The sequence below is a fragment of the Cololabis saira genome, chromosome 23 (genome assembly GCF_033807715.1).
Source record: "Cololabis saira isolate AMF1-May2022 chromosome 23, fColSai1.1, whole genome shotgun sequence".
Taxonomy (NCBI): Eukaryota; Metazoa; Chordata; class Actinopteri; order Beloniformes; family Belonidae; genus Cololabis; species Cololabis saira.
The window spans coordinates 21,187,379-21,209,614 of NC_084609.1; the positions used below are offsets into that span (position 1 = coordinate 21,187,379).

General features: G+C 42.0%; 1 protein-coding gene across 8 annotated transcripts in view; it reads left to right on the forward strand.

The window, feature by feature from the left end:
• The first annotated feature begins 237 nt into the window (after nt 1-237).
• dock4b (dedicator of cytokinesis 4b) overlaps nt 238-22,236 on the forward strand; it is a 150,644-nt gene continuing 128,645 nt past the window's right edge. For all 8 annotated transcript variants that reach the window (XM_061715317.1, XM_061715318.1, XM_061715324.1 and 5 more), the window contains exon 1: nt 238-431. In XM_061715317.1, coding sequence (XP_061571301.1) covers nt 395-431 — 37 coding nt within the window. In that variant the 5' untranslated portion in view covers nt 238-394. The remainder of the gene's footprint in view (nt 432-22,236) is intronic.

A 22,236-nucleotide genomic window follows, 5' to 3' on the forward strand; every position in this document is an offset into this window, starting at 1 on the left:
GAATAAACGCTAATATATATATATATATATATATATATATATATATATATATATATATATATATATATATATATATATATATATATATATATATATATATATATATATGCATTGAGATTTTTGTTCTCTTCTTTCTTTCTTTCTTTCTTTCTTTCCTAGTTCGCCCTTCTCAGTGCGGTGAGCTGTGAGCGGTGATGTTTCCCACCGCCCGTGAAGGCAGCACACTCCGCACCACAACAGCAGCAGCAGCGGAGCCGCTTTCTCCTCCTGTTACTAAACAATGAGTCCTACTACAGACCGGAGCAAAGCGCACCAATAGAATGCGTTACACAGCCTCCAAATCCTTCTTTTCGCTGCTGTTCAGACCTCTCACTTAAATGTTCCGACCGTAAACATGTGGATACCTACAGAACATGAGAAATACGGCGTCGGTAAGTTTATTACCTAATTTCACGTTTGTAAATCTCCTGTCTTCTCTGCCTCCACTCGCATTCAGCTGAGGGGAAACGCGTCTCTGCGAGTGGATCGTTGCTTTGCAGGGATGAACTGGCTCCGTTGTTGACGGTTTTGAAGTGTTTGCACTGTGTGTTTTTATACCAGGCAGCATCGGCGCTCTTTCAAACGACCCCCGATGAGATTTCAATTGAGTGCCACATTGCAGCGCGCAGGACCGCAGCTCTGAAGCCTGATTTATGGTTCCGCGTTAAATCGACGCAGTGCCTACGGCGTAGATACGCGGCAACGCGCACCGTACGGTGTGCGTCGCCGCGTACCCTACGCCGTAGGCTCTGCGTTGAACCATAAATGAGCCTTGACCTGCTCTGGTTTCCTAGCTGTCACAGACGCATTTAAAGAAAAAAAAAAAAAGAAAAAAGAAACGACTTTACATGTGCTTTGCTCTTTTTTATTCTTGTGAAATGTCACGGTTGGAAGTGTGGGGGTGTTTTGGATCACTACTGCTGTGCTTCCTCTCTTGTTGCGGCTCTGTTTGAATGAGGAGGACACAAGCAGTCACTGGATCTCAGAGTCATTTACAAAACAGCTGCCAATTCCCTCGAAAGAGACGCACATCAAAGGGAAAAAAAAAATGTAATCAAGAGCGATCATTGATGCATCTGCATCCAAGACTAGGGGTTCCTCTGGACCTGCAGAGGTCCTGGAGATGTGTGCTCTCCTCTCTGTGCATTGTTCCAGACAGTCTCAGGATCAGAGCAGGGGAGGGGAGGATAACACACTCAAGTGAGATAAACAAGCCACAACAACACAGTCCTTGCCAAATGTTACCAGAAACCCCACACAGACTTTGCCATGTTGGTGCGGCAAGGAATTTCCTCTTTGGCCATCTGTGGCAGTTTAAAAAAGGAGCTCGCTGAGATACAGGCCACTCATGAGAGGCGGCTTAAATGTGTCATAATATCATTTCCCCGGAGATGTGGGTCTGCTCCAATGTGTGATGCTGTGGTCCCTTCATGCCTCAGCATGTACCTTCTTAAAGCTGTAGTGCTGATTTCAAAATGGGCACAGGTGGAGTTGGTGGATGGAGGTAAATGTAGAGGCTGACATCCTTAAACCCCTTGCTTTGAGGAGCAGTGGGCCACCTCAGATTTTCTGAGGCTGGTTCCCAAAGCGAGTCCATTCCCATCTTACAATCTCTGACTTTTTTAGTAAACATGTCTATATCCGGCCCTGCGATAGACTGGCAACCTGTCCAGGGTGAACCCCTGCCTTTTGCCTGAAAATTAGCTGGGTTTAGGAATGGGCGATATTTTACAGTTCACGATAAACCGTCAAAAAAATTCCCCACGGTAAGAATTTGTCATCTCGCGGTAAAAACGATAAATTCCCGTTGATGACGTTTTTGTGTAAAGCGAAAGAAAGAAAGAAAGGAAAAAAGATAGAAAGAAATGAGCCTGAAAGAAAGAAAGAAAGAAATGAGCCTGAAAGAAAGAAAGAAAGAAATGAGCCTGAAAGAAAAGAAAGAAAGAAGAAAGAAATGAGCCTGAAAGAAAGAAAGAAAGAAAGAAATGAGCCTGAAAGAAAGAAAGAAAGAAAGAAAGAAACGAGCCTGAAAGAAAGAAATGAGCCTGAAAGAAAGAAAGAAAGAAAGAAAGAAAGAAAGAAATGAGCCTGAAAGAAAGAAAGAAAGAAATGAGCCTGAAAGAAAGAAAGAAAGAAAGAAAGAAATGAGCCTGAAAGAAAGAAAGAAGAAAGAAATGAGCCTGAAAGAAAGAAAGAAAGAAAGAAATGAGCCTGAAAGAAAGAAAGAAAGAAATGAGCCTGAAAGAAAGAAAGAAATGAGCCTGAAAGAAAGAAAGAAAGAAAGAAAGAAAGAAAGAAAGAAAGAAAGAAAGAAATGAGCCAGAAAGAAAGAAAGAAAGAAAGAAAGAAAGAAAGAAAGAAAGAAAGAAAGAAAGAAAGAAAGAAAGAAAGAAAGAAAGAAAGAAAGAAAGAAAGAAAGAAAGAAAGAAAGAAAGAAAAGAAAGAAAGAAAGAAAGAAAGAAAGAAAGAAAGAAATGAGCCAGAAAGAAAGAAAGAAAGAAAGAAATGAGCCAGAAAGAAAGAAAGAAAAGAAAGAAAGAAAGAAAGAAAGAAGGATAAATTCCCATTGATGGCGTTTTTGTGTAACAAACATGGCGGATCTGAGAGCGAGATAGATTTGGTATTTTTTTTTTCATCATTTTTATCGTTATCGCGATAAATGCCAGAAATTATCGTGATACATTTTTTAGTCCATACCGCCCATCTCTAGCTGGGATAGGCTCCAGTAGACCCCCGTGACCCTGCAAAGGAAAAAGCTGCAATAGATAATGGATGGATGGATGGATGGATGTCTATATCCTATTAGAAAAAATAATGTTTTTTGAGAACTGCGTTTTAGTCTATGGTGTCCAGCGGCTAGGTGTCACCACATCACTAAAGCTTAACGCTTTTGGTGAATCTCTGAATTATGAATTAAGAGCGATGAGAGCGTGACCTTTCTTATTTTGAAGGTGACATGGCATGTTGTGCTGGTAATTACATTAACATGCTGCTGTGACTGGCTCTGGGTTGGTCTTTGAGGGTCTGCGGGTGGAGATGGCTTAGCCGTAGCAGGGGGTCTTCGTTTCAATTCGTGGCACACGTCATATCAGTATTTGCAACTGAATTGAGAATGGATGGGTGGATTTGATCAGAGCTAATGTAAGGTAACGCTGGTTAGCGTCATAAGCCCCTTTTACATTGGTGAATACCCCGCGTTTAACGTCTCCGAGGGTAGTCTTAACCGCGGGTCAGGTCTAATGTAAACCCAACTAACGCGGGGTGTCGGCTCGTGGGAGGGGTTTGTTGATCACGTAACCAGTACAGCCCACCAGGAACGTATTTATTTATTTATTATTATTTAATAACATAAGGAAACAGCTGATGAGAGTGAAACAGCAGCAGGACATTAGAGGTAGGGTATATATTTACAAGATGAGTAACTGGGGAGACGAAGGGATCTGCAAGCTACTCAGCCTCAGAGAGGGGGCCATTAACCGGCGTATGGGTGACATCACAGTCCTGTTTTCTTTATGCCCTGCGTGGAAGAGAACTGTAAAAGACGGGTTAAAACGGTCAGCTGTTGTACTGCTGTTCTACTATTATCATCCATGCCATACTGACCTGAAAGCAGTGGAGCACAGTGGCCCAGACAGAAGCCTTAGACTGCTCTCTGTTACCCTCGTCCAATCTCTTGATGGCTTTGCAAAATTTTCCCCTGATGCAGAGTTGTTTCCCTTCCTCGTCTATGTAAAACCTAAACATCTGACCTTAGTCACTTCGCAGTTAGACTGTATTTAATGCTGTGCTGGATACAGTCCTCAAGGGCCTCCATGTTTTAATAGGGCCAAATAGATTTACTTCTTTTAGCTACTTAAATCCATACCCCGCTGTCAAAGTTCACTTGGCTGGACAAAAGGAAGACATTTATTTTGAAAGCTAAATACTCACCATTGTCCCTAAACTGCTAGAGGTCGCCCAGTTAATTGGATTAAGGTCTTTTATCCGCTTTTTTTTTTTTTTTTCCCCAACAATGACAGCAATAAGACTGTTTTAATTGGCTGTGATTTATTTCTTGAGACATGTTGGCTGCAGTACATGTCTTTGTGGTCTGTTTCTTTTTGAGGAAGGAACATGGCTGTTTTCCTGTTGTGAAATCCTGGTTGCACAAAGAGCATGTACGTACGTAACGATTTGACGCTAGGTTCTTTGGTGGAAGGGGCTAGTTTTAGTTTCATTAATAACTTTAAGACGTCAGCGTCGACGGGTTAAGTAGTTGCAGTCTGCGGGTCAGCCAGGATGATGTGCTTTTAGCCTCTGTCAGGGCCGGGGAGGATTTTATTTATTCTCTTGGATCAAGTGAATCAATACAGACTTAAGAGAAGCTGTTCTGTGCTTTAAGGAATATCATAAGTGTCAGGGCTTTGATACATGGGAAGAAATTTGTATGATGTGCCTAACCACATCAGAGGGCGAAAGCAGGTGGGGATAATGGTGTTTTCTAACATAAAAAATGAACAACTAAGACAAAAGAAATGAAAAGTTAGACGTTAGAAGAATATAGGAATGTTAGCTTTGGAAAGCTGCAGGAATTGTTGGGTGTAAAAAATCCGGACATTGGAAAGCCAATGGAAAGTCTTTGTCTATGAAGTGAGTGATCTGATTATGTAAACTGGCACCTTAAATCTTTGCACAAATGCTTTAAAAGACTTGAACATACAGTTCAGGTACATGTGCTGCACGACTAAGCAAAAAAACAAACAAATTAGCTGGTCTCCAAATTGGTTCATTATTTTTGTCATGCGAAAATATCCTTGCGACGAAATTCCAGTCAAGTCATAATTGATCCCCACCTGGATACTCGTCATGCCAGAGAGATTACCTTGGTTTCTTCTCCTGATCTCAGTTCCTGAAATAACATTGCTCTAAATTCGCACCACAGTTGAGTTAACATCTGTTTCACTTTTCACCCAAGTCCTATTGGGTCTTTTATGATAATCCTTGGCTGGGAGTTGCTACAGTATCTAAATATTGGTACAAGTAAGTATCGCCGAGTTAAATGAAAAATCTCCTGTAGGTGCTTTCCGCCAAGGGCCGGCTGACTATCAGAGCTTTGAATTTCTTGGATCCCTGCAATAATATCTGATCTGGGGCCAAAGTGAGACGAGATCAGAATGTCTTTCTGTCTAATTGGAAGGTTGCAGCGTTTGATGTCGATTTTTGCCTTATGAGCGGTACGGGGCCCAGGGACGATGGGAGGCACTGGTTTTCATGAAACATGGATGGGCTCTCGGCGAGTTCCTATTACAGCGCCCATTATCTCACCAGTGGACTGATTTACTGATTTTAAAGCTGAAACAAGTAGGCTGAAAGATTTCTAAAATATTTTTTTTTTAACATCTGACTTATAAAAAGACATCATGATCTTAGGATACAGAGGTGGGAAAGGGTTTAAGCTGCTCATCAACTAGATGTTACTTTAATTGAAAGAGATAAGAACAGTCTTGAGGTCATGATACTGATTGGAAATAGCCGACTTTGTCATGAAGTCATACCAAAGATGTCTGTTCAATACTTTATAATGACATGAAGAGTAGTCAGTCACAAATGTCAGAAGACAAACGTGCCTTGACTCAGCCACTAGTTACAGAAAACACTTGAGGCTGAATTGTGTCATGTTTAGAAGGAGTAGACATGAGACACGGGAAGGCCCTTTTCCTCATTACGCCTCTTTGATGCAACGAGTCAAGCGTGTCATTGCTCATCATAATCTAGACAAGTAATTAAACCATTTTAACGAGCTGCTTCAGCTCCGTTTGCGTGCAAGTTGGATTCTCTGCCAGTGGTTGGTTGGGAAAATCTTGCTACGGTATTCGTCGATGTTCTTGTCCTTGTACACTGTGGGGATGAAGAAGCTCCGGATAAAGGCAGAGTGGATCCGCGGTCACTCTTGCCGGGCACTCTTGTTCGAGGCCTTGCTGAGACCGAGGGCCAACATCGACCCCCTGGGTCTCTGTGCCCTCCCATGGATGACAAGGAGGGGGGGGCGATGAGGTAATGGATGGAAAAGGGTGCTGGCGCGTGTCAGAGGTGGACTTATTGTCGGGGAGGCCGTCTTGGCCTGTTACCCTCAAATTCACCTCCCCCGCCCCCCCCGTTCCCCTCCGTGGGGGATTAGCAGGTTGTTTTGGTGGGGGGCCCCGCGGCCCATTCCACCATTATACCCATGATTTCTTAATGCAGCAAGCCCCAGGGTGATGTATGGGAGATGGTGGGGGGAGGGGGCGTGGCGAGGTGAAACCTACCAGCTTGTAATTGCTTCGTCTCCATCTGCAGAGATAGAGCCCCTTCTCCTCTGTGTGCACACAGATTTAAACAAGGACTAGGAAGAAGACAGTAGGAGGGTCCCTGGTGGATAAAACAAAGACTTAACCATGCAACCCTCCACGATGTACATGCTGTGTAATGGTGTTCGTGCCACTTGAGGGTTAAATAAGTCTACTTGCCCATGTGACATATGGGATCAGTGTGCGTTTATTGAGTACTGATTCACCATGACAACAATATCCTTTGTAACACAAACAAGGGCTGAGCAATATCCATTTATTGCAGTGCCTTCATATATGAAATGAATAGAAAGAGATGCAAAATGAGTGTCTGCTTGTTTCTATTCAGCGCCACTGAACAAAAACATGGAGATGGTCGTGTGATCTCGGTTATGTCTGGTGATAATGAAAATATTTTACCTCCTTTCACCTCCTGTGGATCTCATTGGCTCGGGTGACACATTAGAAACCAAAATGCTGTAATTGCACGTCAGCATCCTTGTGTATTGTTGAGATGGGTTGCTTCATGGGGGGTGGTGAGAGGAAGCTGCATTTCCTCTGCAGTGGCAGTCTTGCATGCTCGCTGAGGGGTGATGGTGCTCAGAAATGGATGGCTGAATGATTACCAGTTAAGCAGAATGCATATGGTAATTTTAATGGCCATTATTTCAATTTGGCTTGACATGAATTATTGCTCTCATTTGCTTGTCTGTCTGATAACTGCTAATATCCTTCTCACGGGCGCATTGAGCTCTAACTAACATTTATTTTCAGTGGAGATTAGCCCGTGGAATAACTTCTCTATTGATCACTTCATTGCTGGCTCTGAAACTTTGTAGCTCAGGTATAGCCTTGTTTATGACCTTAGATAGATTATACAATTCGGAATAAAATACTGGCTCTAATTGCAGTCATATTTAAGATAATTCAAAGGAAACGCTTGCAAAATGAATCAAGCAGCAGGATAGTAAAATGACTGTTGTAAAATGACCAAGTTGTGACATTTTCTCTGTTTTTTTTTTTAACCAAAAAAAAGGATTTTGTAAAATTCAAAGGCCATAAAGGTAGCTTTTTGAATTTTACAAATATCTCCACTTTGGCATCACTGTTATGAAACTTTTGTAGGAGGTCTGGTGTGGAGCACAACTGCAGTTCCGCTTCCTCAATATCAGTTCTCGATCCCTGCGTGCGTGAGGTTAATGGGATATGTCCTATTAAGAATTCAACAGCTTAACAGATAAGTAGCGCCCCTGCAGTGGAGGCACCAGAACAGTGGGCCGCATATCTGTGTGTGTTGTCTTTTTTTTTTTTTTTTTTTTTTTTTCATGTCGTCTGTGTGGGCCGAGGGAAAAAATGACTGACGTGCCATTTTTAAAAGTGACGGCTGTCTGTCGCTGACAATCGCGGTGATTGGCAGATGAGAAGAGCTATTTATGCATCAAGAGACATTTGCTTTCTTTTCAATCTGATTGCCTACGCTGGACTGGAATCATTTATCACACGCCTGTGGCTGTGATACAGGCTTACATGTATTGACCACAAAGGAAGTAGTCATTGATTTGCATGACCCAGAGCATCAAAATGACCTCAAAGCTTCCATTTTCCCATACGCCTCACTTTAACCATACTTTTATTCACCCTATAGTTACTAAAACCACTGTGCTCACTTCATTATTAACATGTCATTAAAAGGAGTAATAACAGTCTGTTAAGGTTAAATCTTAATTCATTAATGTATTATTGATGGATAATAAAGCGCCATGGCTTGCTTAAAGAGCATATGCATAATTTAATAATGTAAAGAGCTAGTGGTTGAGTTGTCCTTGTCTTCTATTGCCCTTTTAATTTTTTAAAATAGAACTGACTTCGAACAGCCTCGTTCTCACAGGGGGTTGTAACAGAGATGCCTCCAGAATACTTTGGTCCAGTTTCTTGGTTTTGATTGTGAGTATATGGCTATTTCTTTGCTTATTTGATCTGTTGAAGTCAATTCAGTGAGCAAAGGGATATAGCCATAGTGCTAAGGCTAATATTAGCTGCCATGCACAAAGACAATCAAACACTGAAGTATTGACTTGTACCACGTATCACGATTTTCATTGGTGTCATGTTTGACTATGATGCATTTTGCATATTTTCCTAATATTGCATCGCACTCGAGGACTCACAAACTTTGGCGCGCACTATTCAAAAAGGCTGAGACTCTTTGGAAAAGTAGATCTCGGTCTACATTCAAATACACCAAGCCACAAAAAAAGGGGACTGAAGAATGAACCTGTCCAATCATGTGACCTTTTCTCCATTTGTTCTGTTGTGTCTGCTGGTCCGTCCAATGTTGAAAGGTCACCATGAGCCCTAAATGGACCAGGACTTTCTGCTAGAGAACTGCACTAAATGTATCATTTTCCTCTTTAGTCTGGACCAAATGGACATTAACTTTCAGGGTTATTAACAAACATCAGTCTGCTTCATTTTTACATACATTTTGTTTATCTTCTTAATCCTATTTGGGGTCACTGGAGTCTGCTGGAGTCTGTCCCAATCATCTTTTAATGAAAGGTAGATGTAAATCTGCTTCATGGCAGCCAAAACATTCAGTAATTGCTATTCAAATGCTTTTTATTCTTAAAATAGCACAGTTTTATGCTAAAAATACATGATAGGACTGGGTCAGTTTTGGCAGTTCTTGCAGGTGTTTGCACTGAGAGAGCCTCTAATCCTGATGGGGGAAATCTTAAGCATTGCATTGTAGCCTACAGTATGTTGTTTTGAGGCTAAAGTGTTGGAGATATGACGTGCCCTTTCACACCCTCATTGTTTGGTCTGGACTTTTTGTAGTTCGAATCAATAGACAGGACTTGGTCTGATAAGATGAGGTGGTCAAACTGAATTATAGTTTGTTTTCTTTTCCAGAGTGGAAACAATGTTTTTTTTCTCACAATTTTGAAGATTCGTGACCTTTCATATGATGTTTGGAAGACTTGTATCAAGGAAGAAACCAAGCTTTCGCTGAAAACACTTAAAAATGCATGTACAGACCAAAGTACTTGACTAATCTATATGGCAGACCATTATTTCCAACTACAGAACCGTACTGCTACTATGACTAAGACAAACGCAACATGTGCATCCTTTATTTGTTAAGGTCTACATTCACACAACACATTTTCAAACCTATATATCCACTTTGCCTTGCCTTCTAGTTGTGCAGATATTCTGTGCATCATAATCTAGACAGTGATGCATTTGTGAGCATGGCCTAAATTTGTGCATTTCATGCATATTAGAAGAGCTAAAGCACACTGAAAAAGATTGTGCCTGAAAGTGCAGCTAAGCTCTGCTCGGTTGATCTTAAAAACATCGCTGTCCAGCGCAGGTCACTTATAGCATGAGTCATCAACAGAACAAACGCTGGGATTAGTGTCGGCTAGAGACCGAGACAGAGGAAGGGAGGTGAAAGGTGTTCAGACTGAAAGCTGGTGACACCATTGCTGGCCACAGTAACGCCCAGACATGCCAGTCTTAAAGGGGACCTATTATGAAAAACACGTTTTTTCTTGTTTTAACATGTATAAAGTGGTCTCCCCTCACCCTGCCAGCACAGGGGAGACAAAATACCATGGAATTCTGCAGGGTCTGCTCCCCCCCCTGACTGAGTCTTCCAGTGTCACGTGACCTTTTTTTGAGCCATTCTGAATCTGCGCCTATGGTGACGTCACCATAGGCGCTCATTTCCATAGGTTCAGCCTCCGCTGCTGAAACCACGCCCACAACCAGCTCTCTCCGCTGCTGGAGCGGTCCATCCTTCAGCCAGTCGGACGCGGCGCCGCGGCGGAGCGGATCCGGGTTAAATCATCCAGGTTCCCGGGTGGTTTGGGGGCTGGGTCCTTGGGGGTCTGTCCCAGGTCGGACCAGCTTCACCCTCCGAGATTTTCAGCGAAATCTGTCGGTTTGATCCCCAGTAACGGGCGATGCGCACAGGATGCGCTCCGGAGCCGATCTGTGCGCCGGCCGTGGGGTTGCGGCGCCCGTCGCGCAGCATCCGCCGGGTAGATCCGGCTGAAATTCCGCTGGTCGGTCCCCGGGAGTCCCTGCTACCAGTCCAGGCGGGTTTCTGCGGTCCCGGCCGGTCAGAACCGGTCAGATTGCCCGGTTAAAGCCGCGGTGATCCAGCGTAACGGGCGATGCGCCCCGGAGCCACGCCGAGCGCCCGGCGTGGCTCCGGGGCCAGCGTTCAGCATCCGCCGGGCAGATCCGGCTGAAATAGTGCATACATGTTATTTATATACAACTCATATTTTATTTTTTTAACAATAAAGTTGCCATTTGTGAAAATTCAGTGTTGTGATAATTTACAGGCTCGGGCTGCTCTGGCGGAGCAGGTTTATGCTCCTCCCCTGCTACACATCATTCAGGGAGCCAATCAGCACAGAGCCTCATTATCATACCCCCCCCCTTCCCTAAAAATGAGGCACAGAAAAAGGGGTTAGAAGCGGTAAAACTAGTGACAGGGCCCACAGGCTGGATTTATGATTCATGTAGAAAAAACAAGCTTTAGATTGTTTTTAAGACATTCAAGGCCTGTTTAAAATATACATTAAATGCCATAATATGTCCCCTTTAATGTTTGTCTTGTGGCACTGTTAGGTGTTATTTTTCTGTTGGTCATTGGTTTCCTTTTGCTCCCTGTTTTTTTCCCATTTTTTTGTTTCTTTCTCTCCCCACCTTTAATCTTCAGCTCATTCCTGCAGACTGAGCTATTTCCATAGACAGCAGGTCACACTTTGATGGCTCTTATCTTATTTTCTTTCCAACAGCTATGGCTCACTCTTTCCTTTTCTGTCTGGGTTTTTTTCTTTCCATTTTTCTTTCAGTAGCCCACTTTCTGCTGTCTGGCTGCAGTCTGTTTCACCTTTATCTCATTTCCACATGCACCCTCCACTCCCCTCCCCAGCTCTCAAATCCATACTTACCTGTCCTAGATATCCCCAGATATGGCCTGCATCCATGCATCTCATGGTTCACGTGTGAATTTATGGCGCTAGTGTGTCTTGTGTTTTCTGAGTGTGTGCTCACAGCAGCCTCAGTGGACTGGGAGTCTGAAGATAATAGACTGCTGCAGACAACCTTCTGGCTTTGGAACAGCACAGTCAATGTCATTCATAAATTTGTTGTGCTACAGTCTCCCCTTATTAGTGGATGAAACATGTTTCCTGTTTATAGAAACTTAGCATCTTAAAGTGAGACCTAAAAACCTGCAAAATGATTGTATTAAGGTTCAGTGCATAGCGTGAAATGAGTGTTTCTGCCCTCAAGACCCCTTAAAGCTTCGACTCTTCAAGATAGGAGTAAATGGGTGGATCGCTGTCTTTTACGAAGAGTGTATTATTTTCCTTTTTATTGTAATAGTGTGATGCTTTTCCCCACAAAATGTACTTTTTCTTTTGCTCCTGGATTGCTGTGAAATAGAAATACCAGCCAACAGAGTGCCAGATATGACAGGGATGTTATTATTCTCTGGAGGGGTTGCGTCTTTTATTTTAGTGTCTTCAGCAGATGATTAATGGATGACAGAGTTCAGAAGACTACACATAATTTAATTTTAGTTCATTTCAGTTCACTTTGATTTAATGGATGTGTAGTGCCAAGCCATAAAACTACCTTCTCAGGACTCTTGACAGAGAAAGTTCAGTCCAAGCCCAATCATTTGCAATCTAGTTCAATGCACTTCAATTAATTTCAGTCCACTTATGCCACTGCTCCTATTGTCAGTGTGTCTGTTTAGGAAGTGAACAAATACTGACAACAAAAGTGAAATACTAATACAATGAAGACCTAGCTGGTGAGGTCAAAAGCATGTGCTATCATGCAGTTTGAAGAATCTTGTTGTGTTACAGCATGCATAATAGTAACTGGCATTAAGGTTTCAAATTGTATCCAATACTGGTAAATTGACCCATCCATCCTTTAACCTCCATTTATCTGAGTTCTGGTTGCAGGGATAGCAGCCTTAACAGAAGCCCAGACTTCCGTCTCCCAGACCACCTCTTCTAGCTATTTCAGGGGAATATAAAGGCATACCCCAGCCATCCAAAAGATGCAATCTGTCCATCATGTCCTGGGTCTGCCCTGGGGCCTCTTCTCAGTTAGACATGCCTGAAATGCTTTCCTTGGGAGGTGGCCAGGAGGCATCCTAACCAGATGCCTGGACTACCTCAACTGGCTCGTCTCCATGTGGAGGAGTCGCAGTCCTGATGAGTCCATCCTCAATGGCTCAATGTCTCACCCTATCTGTAAAGAAGAGTCTAGCCAACCTGCAGAGGAAGCTCATTTCAGCCACTTATAGCTGCTATCTGATATTTATAACAACAGTTCATGTCCATTGACAAGGGTTGGAATGTAGATCTACAGGGAAGTCTTACCTTAGCAACAGCCCACCTCTCTTCATACAAAAGAGTACAGGGACTGCGTTACTGCAGATAACACACCAATGCCTGTCAACCTTCCGGTTCATTATTCCCTCACTCAGGAACAAGACCCTGAGATACTAAAGCTTCTCCACCTGAATCAACACCTTATTCCAGACCCAGAAAGGGCATTCCACTTTTTTCCGAGTGACAACCATGGTCTCAGACTTCTTCACACTTGGCTGTGAACTGCTCCAGTTTGGAAAATGTAGATCTCTTAAACTGCGAGTTTAAGATTTTGACTTGATGATATCCACAGAAAGCTGGTGATTTCAATGTCTTATCTGGTGTCCTATTGGCTGGGATTTTTGACAGGCCACAGACAAAACCTAAGTGAAAGAAGGGGCCCTTGGTACTAGGGGTGGGTATTGGGAAGGACCTCACGATACGATACGCATCACGATACTTGAGCCACGATACGATACACATTGCGATATCCCGATTATGTGATATCCCGATTATTATATTCTACATAGTTCACAGAAAAATTAAAAAATGCATTACACATCTTAAAATCCAAGTTATATGTACATCAGATGATAGTGATGGATCTTAAAATCCGAGTTGCACGTTCATCAGATTATAGTGACAATTCATGGGACAAACTGAGTCAAAACAATGTTTTATTATAACTATACAAGCTAAAGTTACAACACATTTGTATATGTTTTTCATATTATTTACATCATATGCAATTAACATTACATTTAGTATGAGGTTGCTTTAATTATGTGGCAAATGATAATAAAATGAAATAAAACCTGAGCTCAGTGCAGGGCCCTCCCAGGGTTGGTAGAGAGTGGCAATGCCCAGGACTGTCACTTAGGTAGGAGCACTGGGTGATATAATGGGAAAAAAATCGGGGATTTAAAAAAAAAAAAAAAAAAAAATCGATATTCAAATTTTGAATATTGATATTGAATCGGCTGGAAAAGTATCGCGATATATTGCCATATCGATATTTTTGCCCACCCCTACTTGGTACTACAAAGCAGGATTGTACCAAATTGATAAGTAGTACCAGATTGTACCAGAATCAATTAATCTGATTGCAGAAGGTTTGAAGATAGCATAGTAGCATGATGTTCAAAGGAGGAAAAAAATAAAGCTGAAGCCTGCTGTGGCAAAGAAACCCCAAAGCAATACAGTCTTGATTAACAATGCTAATATACTCCCTTAAATGAAAGGAGTTTGACTCTACTTAATCCAAACTGATTTGAGTTAAAATGACACTACTGGGGAACAAGCAAATCAGCAGCCAGAAATATCAATAAACTGTTTATTTACTCTGCCATCCGAACAGTCATAGCTTAGCAACAGTAATTAGGCATGGTCTGTTTGTCATACTTGGGATTTCTTAAATTATCTGAGGAATCTGATAAGTGGCTTTGTTAATTCATCTTTCCAAAATAAAGAAAAAGAAGGATGAATGGATAAAGTCCTTTTATAATGCAAGCATACCAAGGCCAGGGAGTGTAGGGACAGTTTGTGTGTTTGTTTAGGGGGGGCATCAGCCTGTCACAAACAGATTTAAATGCTATGTCAGTGGCCAAGAAAATTTAGTGGGCACAGGAGACTTGTGTTTACATGTATAAATGAGTACATGGTACTGGGTAAGTCTCTGTTTCCTCATTATAAACTGTGTGGCGCAAAAATTTGAAAGCTTGACAGCAACATGGGAGGAGAAACCTGAGTCTGAGAAATCATCTCCTTTATCTTTTTCTGAAAAGTGTGTTTGCTGGTAGACAGATGGCATATTCATGTTCTGGGTTTCGTCCCATCATTGGTGTTCTCTTTATGTCCTTGGCTCCTCTTCTATCTTTGTTTACTTCCTGGAATACGGAGCGGTTGATCCGATAACATGGGAATGATATGGCAACCCTCCCATTTAAGCTCTGCTACTGATTGTGACTGTCTGTCAAAAAGCACAGGTGTGAACTTTGTTGTCTGCTTTCTTTATACTTTTCTAATTAAATCAAAACAGCGTTCAGTGTCCGAATTGAGAAAGAAAATCTCTACGGCACATTGAGTTGCTTGTGGATCCACAGCACAGGTACGTTGTTGTATATTGATTGCGGATTTGGAAGCTGTGGCTTTGACATTGATCGGTTTAGATGCCTCTCTGTCCTCTTTGGGATTGAACTGTTTTCCTGTCTCCATCACTCTCCTCGTCTCTGTAAAGATCACGCTGGGAGGATCAGCTGCTGCTTGGCTGATTTCTCCCCGACCTTGGCTGCTGTTAGCTGTCTTATTACCTGCTCGATGTTTGTGTGTTTAGAAACCTCTGCTGCGGTTGAATCTGTGTCTATATAAGGCCTCTACTTTTGCTCTTTGTCCCCCCTTTTCAGGTTTGTGCGTGCAAGCGCTCTGTTTCCTGCTCTCGCTGTGCTGTTGAGATGATGGGCTGGCTCTCCCGCGCATTTCAACCTGCTGCATGTGACATTCTGGCTCGCTGCCTGTCCTCTTCACTGCTCAGCCCCCCTCATTTCCTCTCTCTGCCCACAGAAAAGCCAGTTTAATGTCATGTTAACTTTCTAAAGGGCATTTTCTTTTTTACATTCACAATTGCTTACTTGATTGAAACCCCCTTTTTTTTCCCCCAAAGAGAAAATTTGCTGGTGATATTTTTTTTCTTCATTTATCCTGAGAGAACCAAGTGGTGACAACTCTGAAATGGGATTTTCTCCAATATCAGTGACAGAGCTCCAAATTACGATTATTCAGAAAACCGGCTGGTTCTCCCCAGCTGAAAGATTCTCATGAATTTCTAAATTAATTCTGTGGCTGTTGTCAAGTGTTATTGCCTCAGAGAGACTGTTTAATTCATCAGACAGAGTAAACCTCCAACTGCGACCCAGTTCACTTCTTACATCTCCTCTTCTCAACCCTTTTCTGCAACTATTTGGAATCTTTATCCGGATAAGAGGAAAGCTTTCAAACCAATCAGATAGAATTAGAATTTTGATCGAATGTTTTTCCTGAATTAATGATAATAATTTAAAAGAAAATGAAAACATCTGTGCCGCAAGATCATCTGGAGTTTTGCTTGTCCGAGGGGAGAAAACCAATCCTTCCTCCTTCCTCCGTCCTGTCGGTGACTGAATGAGGCCTTTTCAGTATTCTTCCAACGACACCAAAGATTGGCATCGCAGAGCAATGTAGGGTTGATTTGTTTTGTTTGTGTTCTTTGGGAGTTGCACAGAGGATTCCTTCTGTAAAAACTGAAGGCTTTGTGGGGGGGGGTTCTTCTCTTGGCAGTAAACCCCTTAAGTCTTATACTATTTTTGAAACGTCCACCTGGGAAAACATCCCAAGATTTAGTTATTCAGGATTTGCTACTGTGATGCCAAATTGAGTGGCCTTGGGCTGTGCTGACGAGAGGAGCTGGGAGAATTCTGAAACACAGTAAGCAACAGCCTTTTAACAATGAGTCAGAGGTACAGTCATGCTATTGAACCTACTCTAGAAGGCTTCAACTGCAGATATCCCAAAACAAATGCTGAATCTATTTTAGTCATGCTAATGCTTCTTGGCAATCTGGTTGAATTTTTATAACAAATACAGACCGTAACCCCACCCCCCATCGTCCTGCTTCATTTTCTCTTCTATCCAAAGGTTTAGTCTTATTCCTTTGGATTTGACTTTGGATGTAAACAATGTAGATGGGTGCAGCTGCGTGGATTAGTGGCTTTGGCATTGGCAGTTAAACAGTCAGACTTTTTCTTTGAAAATTGAACAGAACACAGCACTCATATCATTCCTTTGTGAGGTAGATGTATCTGCTGTTTGACTGACAGGCTACGACAAAAGTCTAATTTGCTCTTCTACACAACAAACTCTCCTGTTGATTCGTGTTCGTTGCTCTGAATACAAAGCCAAGTTAGTTGCTCTGATTGGTTGTAACTCTAACCAACTGTGCACAAAGGTACTTTGATTACCTTGGATGGGGAGGCCCTATGGGTCATTTTCTGACTGCAGTGCACGCAAAAGATACTACCCCTGGCTACTATTGAATAGGCATACAACTAGCAAGAGGAATGAAACGTGTGGTATAGGTGACAACCAGACAGTGGTGTAGAAACACTGGTGAATAACTGTTGTAGTTGTTATTTTGAGTGGCTCTTTGACACTTCTTTATGAGTAATTGCATTACGCCTGCTGTCAACCTTTTGCAGTAGGTTCAGTTTCTTATGTTCTGTATAGAGGGCTGTGAATTGGAAGGGTACCAGACCCATTTAATGTGAAAGTATATTTTGCCAACTAAATAGACATGGCCAGCAGATCAGGAGGAAAAGGTTATTTCAGAAATGCAGAGATGTTATAGTTTTGACATACTCAAGTTCAAACCCCCTCTATCCATTAAGGACTAGTAATAGTTTCAGGTAAAACACATTTAATTCATGTCTCATCGAATCAGATGAGGAGGCTGCATCCTAAATATGAAGCTAGAGCCAGTAGCTGATTAACTCAGCTTGGCATGGACACCAAAAACGGGGGCAGTTAACTAACCTGGCTCTGTCCCTTTTTAGTAGAATAATCTGCCAAGAAATGCATTTAAAGCTCGCTAATTAAGAGGTTATACAGTTTTGTCTTTCTACTTCCTTTCTGTCCTTATCCTTTTGCTTGACTTAGGGATTAGTGAGTAAGTCTTCTCAAAGCTCTGGTAGTGTTAATGTTCTCAGATGACAAGAGAAAGGGCTTTTAAATTCTTTCATCCCAACTAAAGTCATACGGAACCTCTTTAAATGTTGTGTTTTACGATTGTCCTTGTGTTTCTGGCGTTTACATCTCACAGCACTAAATCAGACATCAGGCTGCCTCCAGGCACTGATATCAGTTTCGTTACCTCCAGACGAGCTTGCTCCAGAAAAAGACACCCAGCCGTGGTGGGATTGTCTTGCACTGCCTCTGTTTGCCGCCAGCCTAACCTTCTCTCCAAACATCCACCTGGTGCCTTTATCTCCTCGCACCACCAGTTGCACCCTCAGGGGAGGGAGTGTGAAGAACTATAAGCGGAAAGTGGTGCTGCTAAAAGCAGCTGAAATGGATCCCCTTTGTATGGGCGAGAGAGGGGAAATGCGAAGGAAAACCTCCCACTGGGGAAGCCTTTGTTCGTTCGGTAAGAGCCTTGTGACTGGGTGGTGATGGAGGATGGACACCTCTCTGGCAGCTGGTTATTGTTTATGTATTCCGAAAATGTACGGATTTTGAGCATACGCTGTGATCTTAAAGCAACTTCCTTCCCAATGGATGTTTTTTGTTGCTTGTGAGGCCCTTGGTTATTGTTGCTAACAAGTCATTTGTTTTGACAGATGTGCTCAATAAAAACATACATTTGCTGACGTGAAAATGCCAAAGCTGCATTGCCTTTCAGGAAACGGTCCACTGTATTTGCTCCAGAGCTGCTTTACAACGAATATTCAGAGCATCTTGGGGGTACGGGTAAAACGGCAAATGGGCTGTATTTTAGTAGCACTTCTCTGGTATTGTTGAGCACATTCCCACTGCATAGACACATTCAAAAGCTATGCAGAGGCAAATATCTGGATACCAAACTGAAATCCATATGTCCGCCTAATGAACGAATTCGAACTATTTAGGTCCAGCCCTAAAAGAAACACCACATTTACTAATCGTAAAATAAATGTTACTTATCATCTAAGATGGATACAGATAGTTTTTCCCCTCAGCTGAATGCTCTGAGGTTTTGGTGGTGTCTTTTGTCACCCCAAGCATGAAAGCGTTCCTCAACAGAGTGATCTCAGCTGTCAATCCATCAATAGTGGAAATCCCTTTTTAGATCATGTGCCATTCTGGCTATTTATTTACAGGCCAGTGACTCAGTGAAACCCACTAAACCACACAGCATTGTATACCTTTTTGTCTTCATCGTGTTGGAAACATTATGCAAAAACAAATATCTGGGTACCAGAATTGAAAGCGAGATTCCTACAAAACTAATATCCTCCAGATATCCAAAATTCTTAAGTCCAGCTCTAAAAGACAAATCACGTTTTGTTTTAATTTTTGTATTAAGTTGATACATATTTTCATCTTAGATAAAAAAGCAGTCAGTTGAATGTTATGGGATTTTGGTGTTATCCGATTTCACTCCAAGGATGTTCCAAGTGAAAATAGCATTAAAGGCGGTTACAAACTATTTCCCCACAGGGTGATGCTGTTAATAGATCAATAGTGGAAATCCCTTTTTGGATCATGTGTCTTCCTGCGTATTTATCTACAGCCTAATGACGCCACAGATGTCCTATGTTGCCCTTGATGGTCATCACAAAGCCCAGTATCATCTTCCTGTCTTTGAGCACTTTGAGCTTTTTGAAGAAAGATTCTTTGGTGTTTTTCATTAGTTCAACTTGAAAGAGTTGTCTGAAGGACATTTTGGCATCTGTGAATTATGTCTTTTGTCTGTGAAACATGAATCCTCGTTTTTTTGTTCATGCAAGACTTCAAGAGCTTGCTGCTGCGCATATACAGTGGAGAAACGCAGTGTATTTGTTGATCCATCATCCTCCAAAATAATGGTGAGAAGAGAAGCACATTCCTCTCAGCCAGCTGAGCAGATGCCGGAGTTTAAGCAGAAAAGCATTGTCTTCCTTCTTGTCTTTTTCTCACTTTGCTCAGACCAACTTGGCCCTTCTGCTGTGCTGTGCTGACATCATGACTGGGGGAATGCTAAAAATACCGATGCACAAATGGGGCATGTGTCACTGCACACATCTATGATATGTTTTGCAGAATGGCTGCTGAAGCTGCTGTGATCTCATGAAAACAGCAAAGGAAGAGCTTTGCCTTTTAACTGCAGTTTCAGATCTGGCTACAGGTGGAGCGGTTTGGCATTTTGCATCATGCTGGAGCTGAATCTTTTCCAGCTTGGATTGAGTTCAAAGGTTAGCGTGGTAATGGTAGTAATGGTAGAGATTGAGCAGGAAACATGCCATTGATTTGTAAGGGAATGTTTCCAGACATCATCAGTGGTGATACGTCACCCCTAAGCTCCCTCCGGACCCTCATCTGGACAGCAGCCATAATCCTCTTTGCACAGGCTGTCCTAATGCACCAGTAACCTTCCCATCACCACCACTTAGGAATACACACTGGGTAGCGGTGGATGGCTCTGTTTGGGCTGTAGACGGAGCTGTCCATTCCCTGACCTCTCACCTCACCCTTAATCATCTGTACATTTAAGCCGTTCAACTGCAGTTCATTGGTGGAGCTTTATCAGGGTTGAACAAATCCTGTACATAAGTGATGGAGAGGCTGCCATCGGATATTGTTAAGCAGGACAGCTTCCGTTGCTTATGCGTTGTGTTAAAACTCTTGTTTTCTCATCTTGGAATCTTAAACACTTTTTACAAACGACATCGGTGTCGTCATACAAGCCTCATTTGTAAGTTGCCACAAAAAACCTGTCACAAATAGGGTCTGGGGGGGTTGAATGTTCAGCTGATGCACGTTTCTCTTTTCTTATAATTAGCACCGCTTCTTGTAAACGGTGTTGATTGCAAAAATACACAAGCAAAATGAGCTGTCGTGCATCATTGTTTCGCAACTTTAAAGTCCCTGAAGGTCTTACTGGTTGCGTGGCAACCGGTGGTTTTTGAGAGTTGTCACCACTAGCCTGACTGATGCTGGTAGGTGGTCGTGAGTGACTGGTGTTATATTTGCAAACTGTAACTGGTGCTGTAATTTCCTGTCACGCTGGAGCTTTACTGAGGCATTGTTGCAGGGTGAGTCTACTATGTGCTCAGTAAGCGCTATTTGTGAGTGCTCTTCAGGTGTAAGTTACCTTCAGTGACTTAAATGGTACAGTGTACAGCAAGTAGTACACTTAAAAAGAAGAAGAAAAAAAGTCTACATATGCATTAAGTTAAAGTTTTTTTTGTTTTTTGGTGTTCCACTTCTTGAAAAAAAAAAAAACTATTATAATTATGACCGTGACAGGTGCTAGAGAGACCTGGAAAGGACAGAAGTAAAGATGAATATCATACAATGGAGAGAATGGAGAGTTACTGATGCTAACTAAATGCCAAAGGCTCATCTGGAGGACTATCAGATGAAACACACAGCCTAATATTATCCACATGTTGAGGTTACACAGACTGAGGTGAAATGAGACATGAAAGCAAATTCAATTCAAAAGAAGACTCTCAGAACACAGTTCCTGTCTGTGTCCACCGGGATCTCTGTACTCTTTCTATGTTTTTGTCTCAATGTCATACGCTAGTGATCTAGCAGTCAACTGATTTTGGAGGCTTTGAAGCTGCTGCACGAAGTTAACCGCTGATGTGCTATCCATCTCTCTTTAGCGTCCCATCTAGGAACTCTATCAAATCCTGCTGTGTTGACTGAACACTAATCACAGTTGAGCTTGTTGTTACCTGAAAAACGTGATCCAGAAACATCCAGATAGCTAGCTGCACTGAGTCAGAAGACTTGTGTCCTGAAAGGTTAGAGTTGGTGCAGTGACATCATATGAAAAGTGACAGAAATCTCAAAAAAGGACCAGTTAAAATGGTACAAAGGCACATTTATATATATTTTAGCTTAGAGAGTCACCCTATCAACATGAAAATCAAGATTTATTCATGCGTTGTCACTCTTTCATGTTTTCTTTCATCAGTGCTTTATTGAGTCTCTTAGTCAGCTCTGATGTCTGTAGCTCCTTAAATTAGCTTCATTGTTATTGACTTCGTGTCATAGTACCTTAAAACAATTGGCAGTTGCTGCAAGAGAGGAAAGCGCTTTGGGAGGTTTTTGCTGATATTAGGGGCTGCAGACCGCTAGAGCTACAACGCTTCCTCAGAGTAGACCATTAGATAATATTGATACTGATATGTTAATATAGAAAAACTTATTTTTGTCACTTTAACATTATTACAACTCAAAATACTTCACAAAACACTTCTCAATCAGCTCTAACTCTGGTAAAATATGCTTTATTTGGTCTGTTAATAAGTCTGAAGTACAAAAAAACACATTAGTCACATTTAAGCCATAAGGGTCTTTTTGTTGCATAAAGTATGACATTAGGCCACAAAGAGAGAGTTTGTGCAGATAAAGGGTTGATTTACATAGGAATTAAATGTAATGTGCTTATATTCTAAGTAAATACAATAAATACATCAAATATTAGAAAATAGGCATGTATATGCTCTTTTAGCTTTTTGTAAAGAAACATTTGAAACATTTAAGTCAAAGTCAAAATATGTATAGCTACCCTCCTCCACTCGTGTCAAAACACACTAGTGTCATGTCCATAGGGTATAACAGATGGTACCAAGGGAAACCAGTGGCCACATTTTGAGAAATATAAATAGTATAAATGGCCCCAAACTGTGAGCTAATTTACAGTTAAAGCTGAAACTATCTATCCGTGAGATTGCTATGTAGTGCATGCTCTAAACTTT